Here is a 10761-nt window from a genome sequence, read left to right as displayed (position 1 = left end):
ACACCTGAGCAACTCAGCAGCAGAAATGGCTCCAGGTACATTTTATTTCAGTTTTAAAGGATTTCTATTGCTGGATGTGTAGGGTGACAGGAGATGATGATGATGATGATGGGGTGGTTCTGTGCTGGGCTACACACACTCCTTGCCATCCCTAAATTAAAACAGGACAACTTCTAAATCCATGAAAAAGAAAACCTTTCCCTGAAGTGTGATTCTAATCCATGAATTAATCTTTAACCTAAGGTGGTCAAGGAAAGTGTTGAGAGCTTGAAGAACAAGATCAAGCCACAGTTATAATAGTTACTATTACCATAAATGTTGGCAGGGATAGCAAAACTCATATTCCAAACTTCAGACAGAGATGAGGATAATGTCTAGTAATGTCCAGGTCCTACAGGCTCCAGGGTGTTCCTCCTCTTAAGGGTCTTTCTTTGAGATGAGCTTTGTGGTCTGTGTGAGCACAGGTGGACACTTGTGTTGGATGTCATGGGCTGAAAACCTTTAGGCTTGGCTAAGTTCACCAAATCCTAAAGGTGTGACCCAGGGATCAAAAGCAGCTGGTCACAGCACAGGTGATGTCACAGCTCTTGTCCCTGTGAGGACAGTGACACAGCCCAGGGGAAAACATGAGTGTGTCAGGGAAAACCATAGGGACACCCCTTGGTTTTCATGGAGCAAACAATTCCAGCCAGGAAGACACTGCTGGTCACACTGGGAGCAGCCTTGAGGGCAGGTCCAGTTCAAGGGTCTCCCTCGATTCTGGGGAGGGCTGAGCCCAGCCAGTGTCCAACAGGGCACCATGGAAGGTGAGTGTGGATCCAGCACGGGCAGAACAGGCTGGGAATGAATTCCCAGGTGGCACCTCCTTCTCAGCAGCCCCCAAGGACTCCCAACACCTTCCTCTCCACTTTGCAGGGTCCTGGCTCTCTCCTCTGGCCATTGCTGTGATCACCCTGGGGCTGCAGTGGCCACAGCCAGCTGCCACCTTCCCAGCCATGCCCCTGTCCAGCCTGTTTGCCAACGCTGTGCTGAGGGCTCAGCACCTTCACCTCCTGGCTGCCGAGACCTACAAGGAGTTTGTGAGTGCTGTGGCCTGAGGGCACCTCCTCTGTGTTTCCTTGGTGGCTCCAGGACTGTAGAACTTCCCAGAGAATTCCCAGCTGTTGGAGTCTGCCAGCTCTCAGGGAGGAGAAAGAACCTTAAGAGGATAGGACAGGCTGTGATCCACCAGCCTGGACACTGTCACCTCTCTGATGCCTCCTTGGGGCCATTTCCACCTGTGTCCAGACCCCCTGCACAGGGGCAGCTGGGAGGTGACACAGATATTTTGCTGGACTTCCCTGTGTTGGTCACTTTTGTCCCTGGGAGGGTCTGAGTGCTTCAACCCAGCAGGTGCCAGGAGCTGGCAGGGGCTGTCCCTTTGGCACAGGCTGTCCCTGGGGATCGTCTCCTCCTTGGGAGAACCTGTCCAGGTGTGTTCTGTTCATCCTCCTCCTGCAGTTTGCCTGCAGCAGTGTCTGCCCCCCCTTGTGACACCCTGTGGTGACACTGAGTCACCTGCTGCCCACGGGCACAACTGGCCCTTACTGAAGAGCAGCACCTTGCCCTAGGCAAAGGGAGAGCTTCAGGGCAGCTGCTGTGCCAACACACAAACTCCTGTTTCCCAGCTCTCCACCCTGTCCAGAGGCACCTCCTGTCTCCCCTTTATTCCTTGCAAAGAGGAACCATACAGGACAGCTTGGGAATTCTCTGTGCTCTTCTCCAGTCCATGGACAGCAGACCTGAGTGTGTCTGGGATGTCTCCACAGGAACGCAGCTACATCCCAGAGGACCAAAGGCACACCAACAAAAACTCCCAGGTAGCCTACTGCTACTCAGAAACCATCCCTGCTCCCACAGGGAAGGAGGATGCCCAGCAGAAGTCGGTGAGTTCTGAACTGGGGCAGCCACAGACCTGTCTGTAGAGTCCCCACTGCAGGATCAGAGCGTTTCCACCTGTGAGACCTTTGGTGTTTTCACCCTCCTCTCTCTTCTTTGCTATTTAAACCCTGCAGACTCTCCTGGGTTACACTATAAATCATATTCCCAGCTCCAGGATGAGAACACTGCTGTCTGCACATGGCACATGGGGTTGGGTGGTGCCCTCAGCCTGCAAACTGAAGCTGCAGGAGCAGTGTCCCTCTCTGGGTCACTCCAGGCTGTTCCAGAGGGGGCAGGACTCCACAAAACACCAGACCTACTCAGCTTTGAACCTTTCTGCCTCAATTTCAGGACATGGAGCTTCTCCGGTTTTCCCTGCTTCTCATCCAGTCCTGGCTGACTCCAGTGCAGTACCTGAGCAAGGTGTTCACAAACAACTTGGTTTTTGGCACCTCAGACAGGGTGTATGAAAAGCTAAAGGACCTGGAAGAAGGGATCCAAGCTCTGATGAGGGTAAGTCCCAGCATGACTGTGGAATAACAGAGATCTCCAGGCACGGGGCAGTCTCAAGGATCCACAGACCATGAGAAATCTCCCTGCCTTCCACAGGGCATCCTTTGGACTTTGCTTCCCTTTAGATAACAAGATCATGACCCCCCAGTGCACAGGTCCCATCACTGAGGAGAACACAGGACTTTGTGTTACCAGCAGTGCCACAATTCCTCAGGTTCCACCAGGAATCACAACATTTCAGATTCAAAATCTTTCCAAACCCAGCACCAAATTCCCAATTGCTGACATACATCAGACAGCAGCACAATGTTTGTTACATCTCCAGGCAAAGTTCTTTGAAATAGGGAAAAGTTTGCAGGGTTTGCAACCTCACAGCATTTTATAAACATATTTTTGTGCAGGGAAGGACTTGCTCTGGTGTTCCCCCCTTTGATTAATACAACACTCCAAGCTGAGAGCTGGAGGGTAATCCCTCCAAGGAAGATCTTGTCAGAGAATCCCACAGTGGTTTGGGTGGGAAGGGACCTCAAATCCCACCCATTCCCCCCCAGCCATGGCAGGGACACCTCCCACTGTCCCAGGCTGCTCCAGCCCCAATGTCCAGCCTGGCCTTGGGCACTGCCAGGGATCCAGGGGCAGCCCCAGCTGCTCTGGGCACCCTGTGCCAGGGCCTCAACACCATCACAGTGAGGAATTTCTTCCTGAGATTTAACCTGAATGGTTTTAGATTAAGACCATTTCCCCTTGTTACTCTCCCTCTCTTTTATAGGTCCCTTTAAGGTCTTCTTAATTTTGTGTTTGTTGTTTTAAATTGCCCATTATCTGTCAGGACACCCTTCAGTTATGCTTATTCTGTGAGTTTATCTGCCAGCATCACCCATTTCTCACAGCTGTAGCTGTGAGAAATGAGTCTGGATCATTATTTACATCTTCTAGCAATCAAATAACTCTGCAAGTCAGGCCCTGTGAGCACACACAGACCTTCTGTGCTGGAGTAAGCAAGCAAAGAAATCAGGACCACTGCAGATTCTACTGCATTCCACGTGTGTTTGGGCATTGAGAAGCCACAGACATAAATTACACAAATATTCATTTTTCAGCAATCTTTTTACTTCACCAGAACCATTCTGTTGCTGAGCACAGCAGGGAGAGTGGCTGAGCACAGATCTCCAGATGGAGCTGTGGGGCTGGATCAGAGCTTTGGGAAAGTGGGGGAAGAGAGAATTATTTGTGCAGTTCTCCATCTCCTTGTCTGGAGGGGCCGCAAAGATCTCGATTCTGTGATTTGACCTTTATTTGAAGCCCGGCCAGGACAGCCCTCCCTCCCCGCAGCCCCGCGTGTCACTGGCACCATTCCACCTGCACGTTCTGCCACACACACGCCCAAAATCACATCTGAAATCCCATTTAAGATCCGGGGGGGATCCCCCTGCCCTCTCCCCGAGGTTTATCCCCGGGAGCTGCCCCTGCCCGGCCCCGCTGTCCCGCAGGAGCTGGAGGAGCGGAGCCCGAGGGGCGCCCAGCTGCTCAAAGCCACCTACGAGAAATTCGAGCTCCACCTGCGAGGAGAGGACGCGCTGCTCAAGAACTACGGGCTGCTGTCGTGCTTCAAAAAGGACCTGCACAAGGTGGAGACCTACCTGAAGGTGATGAGGTGCCGGCGCTACGGAGAGGGGAACTGCGCCCTCTGAGCCCGCCCCGCTCCTGGGAGAGGAACTGGAGAATAAAACCCGCTAATGCCGACACGAGTCTGGCTTTTGGGGGAGATGGGATGTTCGGGGGGATGGGAGAGGAGAGATGCTGCAGGGGAGATTTGGGGTTGGGAGGTGAGGGTTTGGGGCTGGGAGGTGTATCTGGGGTTGGAGGATGAGGATTTGGGGCTGGGGAGGGGGGATTTAGGTCTGCAAATCTGATTGATTTAGGTCTGAAAATGTGATTGAATTTGGAGCTGGGGGAATTGAGGGCTGGGCAGCGAATTTGGGACAGGGGGATGAGGATTTCGGGCTGGGAGGTTGGATTTGGGGGTAGACTTGGGGCTACAGTGTGGATTTGGGGGGGGGGGGCAACTGGGGCTGAGGGGGGTGGATTTGTGGCTTTGGGGGAGATTTAGGGGTAGATTTGGGACTGGGTGGTGGATTTGGAGCTGGAGGATAAGGATTTAGCGCTGTGAGGGTGGATTTGGACCTAGAAGGGTGGATTTGGGGCTGGGGGTAGATTTGGGGCTGGAAGGATGAATTAGGACCTGAATTTAGGGTTGGGGGCAGAGCTGGGTCTGAGGGGAGTGAATTTGTGGCTTGGGAGGGATTTGGGGTAATTTAGGACAGTGGCAGGTTTGGGGTTGGGAAAGTGGATTTGGGGTATGAGGAGGGTGGGGCAGGGGAGTGAATTTGGAAGGAGCTGAGTCTGAGGTGGTTTGGTTGGTGGTGCTCACAAGGTGGGTGCTGGGGCCAGCTGTGACACAAGCCAGCCCTGAGAAAAGGAGTTTCCTGTCACTGAGTTTGGGAACACCCCAGCTCAGTTTTGTGCCCAGTGTCCACTCACCTGAGCAGGTACAGGCACTTCTCAACACAAACCTCATGGCAAAGGAGGAAAAGCTGACAGCAAGGGAAGCCCTGACCTTGCAGGATCATATTTTGTTATTAAAGCAGCTGAAATGAGGGCACAGAGGTGTGCCCAAATCCCCTTGGTTGTTGTGGCTCATTCCCAGTGCTCAGCTCCATCACTGCTTGTTCTCGTGCTGTCATTTCCTGAGACCCTGATGTGTTTCCACTTGTCCCACAAAAAGGAGGGTTTGCATTTTCTTGTCTGCTTGGAAGGAGCCAAGTCCAGGCTGGCCTTGCCTTCTCTGCTCCTGCCATGAGCCAGCCCTGGGCACTGTCCAGGGAATGGTCCCGGCCCCAAGGCTGCCAGAGCTCCAGGAGCCTTTGGACACTGCTCCCAGGGATGCCCAGAGTGGGATCCTTGGGGTGGCAGGGATGGCAAGGGTGGGACTGGCTGATCCTTGAGGGTTCCTCCCAACTCAGGAAATTCCATGGCTCCTCCTCCTGCAGTTTTCCTGGAGCAGTGCCTGCCCCACCTTGTGACCCCCTGTTCCCTGTGTGATGCTGACTCACCTGCTGTCCACAGGCACTACTGCTCCTTACTGAAGAGCAGCAGCAAAACTGGAGCATTTTGGGGTGTGACACAACCAATACCCATCAGATTTTTTCGTTATGAGTTGAGAAGATGGAATTTCTGCTGGTTTGCTGTCTCTCCACACTCCTCCTTGTAGCCCCTGCTCTCCAGCCCCTTCCAAAGCCACAGAGAGCTGACCTGACTGGTACAGCCCACAGGGGAACTGAGCAGCAGAGTCAAACAGAAACCTCTGCTCCTGCAGAAGTCCTCCCTCCCCTTGTGACAGAGTGTGGGAGGGAATTCAGCACTCGCTCTCCACAAGGCATCATTCAGCCCCATGGAAAGGGGAACAGACGGGGATTTGGAAGGACTTGCTCGGGATGAGAGTGGCTGGGTGTCCTTCTGGCTCATTGCCTCGTGATGTCAGTCAGTCCTTCCAAAGCAGAAACATTTCCAAGTGCTAAATTCTGGGGAAGCTGCCCCTTATACATGACAAAAATATGTGCATAGGGATGAAACTAAAGCATGTTGTAGAGAGAAAATGACCCTTGATTTCTCTCCCAGGCCAATGAATTGTCCTTGGAACAGTTTGACCTCAAAGAGGAAGTTTTGTTTGATCTCAGTTTTAATGATGCCACTAAATTGGAGCAGCTCTGTCTTCATCATTTCCAAAAGTTTTGCAGTGTTTTATTAAGGATGAAAGTTTAATGTTGTGAGAACTGTGTGCGTCACATCCAACGTCTGCTTCTCCTCCAAATATGTAAGAGCAACAGAAATGGGCAATAAACCTAAATGCTGTTAAAATTAAGCTCCAAAATAAATGCTGGTTTTAGAAAGAAGGTGTTTTCCTGTCAACTTATTGAGGTCAGCTATATCTGGAACCAGCAGAGCTGCAGGATTATTTAGATAGAATATCACATGTGTGCAGCACTTCCAGAACAATAAAAGGAATGAGCCCTCCCTGCAGGAGCCCACGTAAAGCCCAGAGCTGCTCTGAGAAAACTGGAGGTGGAAGGTGTCTTACCAGCAGGAGTAGCTGTGGGACTCGTTTTTACAGGAACAGGAAAAGTATTTCTCTAAGAAGAAAAAAAATAAGTCATGTAATAAATGTGCTGAGCCACAAGAGCCTTGTGAAGCACAGGTGTTGAACCCCAAGTAGCTGGGCCATTCACATTATATAAAACAGAAGTTCTTTCTACTTTCAAATGTGTTTTCCATTAAATGAAATAAGATTTTGTAACATGGTAATGAATGAACAGCTGAGGCAGCTCAAGCAATGGGAAGGGGCACCAAGCTCACCAAATCATGAAGGGAGGCAGGGGGTGTCTTATTTCATAATGAACTCAGGTATTTTGACCTCTCTTTGGAAAAAAAAGGAAAAAAGACAACCATAAACTGGGAGAGCTCAGGGGTGAGCCACAGGAATGATGTGAGATACCTCTTGAAATGAGAGAAGTCTAGTCTGTTTAAAGAAAAAGAGAGGAAAGGGGTGATTTGCTGCAGGAGAAATCACCTGGCCCTGGCTGAGCTTGAACCACAAAGGTAAAGCAAAATCCGGTGTCTGGACACAGAACGTGGAGAACTCCAAGTGGAAGATGTGGTGATTCATGAGGGGAGAGAGAGACCTGGCCTCTGTGGAAATAAATCCCTGCTGGGGCAATTTCTCAGGTGGAAATGCAATTTCTATATTCTATTGTCTTATAAATGCATCAAAACATGAAATTATCACTATCCCCAGCAGTGTGACCAGAGGGTGAGGGGGGAATTCTGCCCTGCTCAGGTGAGACCCCACCTGCAGAGATGCCTCCAGCCCTGGGGTCCCAGAACAGGAAGGATGTGGAGCTGCTGGAGTGAGTCCAGAGGAGGCTGCAGAGATCCTCTGAGAGCCCCTCTGCTCTCAGGCTGGGAGAGCTGGGGGTGTTCATCGGGAAAAGACGAGGCTCCAGGGAGACCTCAGAGCCCCTTCCAGGGCCTAAAGGGGTCCAGGAGAGCAGGAGAGGGATTTGGGGCAAGGGATGGAGGGACGGGACAAGGGGGAGTGGCTTCCCCAGGGTTAGACGGGATATTGAGAAGGAATTAATCCCTGGTGGGTGGCCCTGGCAGAGGACTGAGCAGCTGGTCCAGGGCAGGCTCCAGTCCTGGTAACAATCTGAGTCAGTGAGGTCAGAAAAGCCCTCCAAGATTATGGAGTCCACCTTGTGTCCAATCCCCACCTTGTCCCCCAGCCCAGAGCACTGAGGGCCATGTCCAGCTGTGTCTCAAGCACCTCCTCAGACAGTGACCACTTGAGCAGTCTATTCCAATGTTTAATCCTCCTCTCTGTGAAGAAATTCTTTCTAATGCCCAACCTAAACCTCCCTGGCACAACTCAGGGCCATTTCCTCTCCTCCTGTTCCTGTTCCCTGCAAGGAGAGCCCAACCCCACAGCAGGCTGTCCCTCATGTCAGGGAGTGATGCAGAGCCAGAAGGTCCCCCCTGAACCTCCTTTTGCTCAGGCTGAGCAACTCAGTAAGATAGAGGAGAAATTGCTTTTACAAATACATCAGCAAAAATGGGAGGAGAAAGGACAATTTTTATTCTATGGGGTTTCATGATCAGTGGGGTTTAACCCACCACCTCCATCCCAGGGGATTAATCCTTGCTACTCAAATGTGAGTCCTGCTTCTGGTACCAGATACATGAGCATACACACATACACTCAAAATCACTTGCACATCCCTGAACATACACAGATATTTCTCCCTGCTCACAGGACACTCTGGCTGCACAAAACCAGCATTTATTAGGAATAATATCCAAGGAAAGAACTGTGAAGGAAGTATCATTCAATGAGAGTTAAAGAAATATCAGTATGGAAATAGCTAAGGAAATAGCCTCCAAGGCAAGAACTGGGATCCAAGGATCAAGGATTAGAATCAAAGGAAAGCTTCCGCAACTCCTGTATGGGTGCAGGAGCTGGAGAAGAAGTGTTGGCATCCATCTTCCCCTCACTCAAGTTCTTCATGTTGTATCTCTTCTTGTGAGACATCTGTATTCTCTTTCTGCATTTGTTTCTGCAATTCTTCTTCCTCTTTATCAAGGACATCCATGATGTATTGAACCACCAGCAATTCAGCTTCACTGAGCTCAGGCAGGTCCTGGAAATTGCCACAGATTTAGAGAGGTGAGGCAGAGCAGGTGGTGCAGGTAGAGGAGCAGCACTGGCATCTGTTCCTGCCCTTACCTGCTCTGCATCCTCTACATCCCTGTACTTGTTCTTCCTCCATCTCTGTTTCAGTTTTATAGACAGCCTGAAAATCAAAGAAAATAAGCACTGAGGTTTGGCCGGGGAGGGCTGCAGGAGGTGCAGAATCCTCTTCCTGCTTGGGGTTCTTTCAGCTGAGACAAAGGAAGATGTGGGTCCCAGAAAGAACATCCCTGTCTGGCCCAACACAGGTGCCCCATCTGGGAAAGCATCACTGCTGCATGAAGGGCTGCTTGGGTTGGCAGCTCCTGGCCGTGCCCAGCGCTGTCGCTCAGGAGCCCCTTTCCCGGGGCTCCCCCAAACGCGACGTGTGTCAAACACAGCCAGGGGAGTCCTGGGCAGCGGCACCCGCGCGGCTGCGGGGCTCGGGGAGGAGCTTCTCTTCACAGGAAAGACTCTTGCTGGCACAACAGAGGCACGGGCAGGGAGCAGTTACCTTCTCAGCCACGATTTCCAGCTGGGTAGCTGTCGGCAAATAGCTGCAGCACATCGGGAACACACCTTGGAAAGGAGAGAGACTTGTAACACCAGAATTTTCTTGTCATACTCTACAGAACATGAGAGACCAAAAGATTCTTCATCCAACCCAGTCTGTTCTACACATGTGGAAGTCTGTGCCAGTACCAATGGCTTTAAAAAGAACCCGTCCTTCCTTTTCAAATTCCTGCTTCTCTCTCCAGGAACTCAAAAAGCTGTTTGAACTCACAGAGCTCCCAATCTCATTGCTGTGTGGCTGAAGGCAGGAGAGCAAAGCAAAGCTGGGGAGAACTGGGACAGAAGGCAGGATAAGTTTCCCCCAGGCAGGCTGAACCCTGCTGATCTGGGTGCTGTGGATGCTGCCACAAGCTCCAGGCTTGGGAAAACATCTCCTGTGGCACCCAGCACGTGCAGGGGCATCTGCAGTGGCACATGGGGCTCATCACCCCGGCGCTCCAGCTACAAGACAGACAGATACGTGTCAAACAAGTATTGGCTTACGTGGAAGACACACTTCAGTATCAGCAAAATGATTGCGATGAGAGACAGCAAAACCACAAATGTGATCGTGTCATCCACAGTCTCTGGCCTTGGCTGAGAAAAGACAAAAGATGATCATGGAGGGAAAGAAAATTTATCCTTCCATTCTCCTTTGCCCAGAAGGACACATGCAGCAGTGCCCATCAGCTCTCCTACCTTTTCTGCGGGCTCCTGATCCTGCAAAGCTGTGCGTCTGGAGATGTTGTCTTGCAGGGGACACTGGCCCATGCGATCAGAGGCTCCCTGGGTCTCTTGCCTCTCACTGAGCTCCTTTAGAAGTAGCCCAATCTTTGAGAATGTCCTGGCACAGGCCTGCTTGATCTGGGGCAGGCTGCAGCCAGTCCTCAGGGCTTGCTCCACATGGCCCATGAACGCCCACAGGCCTTCGTCTGGCTCCAGCAAGTGCAGGTGATGATGGACTGTGGTATTCAAGAGCTCACCTGGAACCAGTGCAAGATCTGGGCCTTGGGGTCTCCCAGATTTTTTTATGAACATTGACCCTTCCTCCTGTTGCTTCCCCTGTGTGTCTGTGGTGGCAGGCATGATCAGGAGGTGCCCGCCTTGAGAGGAATGCTTCTCTTCAGCCATGGCCTCTCCCCTGCTGCTCTCAGCGAGGTGGCTCTGAGCCAATGGGTCAGAGAGAAAATCCCAGTTCCTGTTTAGACGTTGCTCAGCTTTTCTGGCCGTGGCTCTGAGCCCTCCTTCTGCTGTCACAGGGCTCAACACCTGGTAGAAAAGCTGATTATGTCCAACCCAGTAGGGGTTGTCCTCCAGGGCCTGATTGAGAGTACTGATGTAGTTCTGCCTTGGAGCTTCATCTTCCACCTTCTCTCGGAGGTATCTATCTACAAAATTGTCATGAGTGGGCTTTAACCCACCAGCTACATCCCAGGGGTTCAGTGCTTGCCTGTTCAAATGTGACTCCATCTCCTCTTGATCCCAGTTTGAGGATG

At 51.5% G+C, this 10761-nt stretch overlaps 2 protein-coding genes across 2 annotated transcripts; one reads left to right on the top strand and one right to left on the bottom strand.

Annotated features, from left to right (window-relative positions):
* On the top strand, positions 1 to 4174 carry GH1 (growth hormone 1). The gene is made up of 5 exons (XM_015651253.1): positions 1 to 35; positions 916 to 1079; positions 1809 to 1925; positions 2272 to 2433; positions 3924 to 4174. Exons 1-5 carry the CDS (start codon positions 26 to 28, stop codon positions 4122 to 4124), a joined length of 654 nt encoding a protein of 217 aa, XP_015506739.1. The 5' UTR covers positions 1 to 25; the 3' UTR covers positions 4125 to 4174.
* Positions 4175 to 8168: 3994 nt separating this feature from the next.
* On the bottom strand, positions 8169 to 10751 carry LOC107215240. Its single transcript, XM_015651258.2, has 5 exons — positions 9965 to 10751; positions 9770 to 9862; positions 9228 to 9292; positions 8771 to 8837; positions 8169 to 8684 (listed from the first exon to the last, which is right to left on the bottom strand). Exons 1-5 carry the CDS (start codon positions 10733 to 10735, stop codon positions 8535 to 8537), a joined length of 1146 nt encoding a protein of 381 aa, XP_015506744.1. The 5' UTR covers positions 10736 to 10751; the 3' UTR covers positions 8169 to 8534.
* Between the last annotated feature and the right edge of the window lie 10 nt (positions 10752 to 10761).

The sequence above is a fragment of the Parus major genome, chromosome 27 (assembly GCF_001522545.3).
Source record: "Parus major isolate Abel chromosome 27, Parus_major1.1, whole genome shotgun sequence".
In the NCBI taxonomy this organism is placed as follows: domain Eukaryota; kingdom Metazoa; phylum Chordata; class Aves; order Passeriformes; family Paridae; genus Parus; species Parus major.
The sequence above is the reverse complement of the archived record's forward strand: the minus strand, read 5'-3'. Positions and strand labels throughout refer to the sequence as shown.

Bases quoted from the DNA above. Each gene is read 5' to 3' on its own strand.
- GH1 (XM_015651253.1), top strand. The intron at 1,926-2,271 runs GTGAGTTCTGAA...CCTCAATTTCAG, and splicing joins AGGATGCCCAGCAGAAGTCG to GACATGGAGCTTCTCCGGTT. The intron at 2,434-3,923 runs GTAAGTCCCAGC...GCTGTCCCGCAG, and splicing joins GGATCCAAGCTCTGATGAGG to GAGCTGGAGGAGCGGAGCCC.
- LOC107215240 (XM_015651258.2), bottom strand. From the start codon at position 10,735: ATGGAGTCACATTTGAACAGGCAAGCACTGAACCCCTGGGATGTAGCT. The intron at 9,863-9,964 runs GTAGGAGAGCTG...GTCTTTTCTCAG, and splicing joins ATCAGGAGCCCGCAGAAAAG to CCAAGGCCAGAGACTGTGGA. The intron at 8,685-8,770 runs GTAAGGGCAGGA...GGCAATTTCCAG, and splicing joins ATGTAGAGGATGCAGAGCAG to GACCTGCCTGAGCTCAGTGA.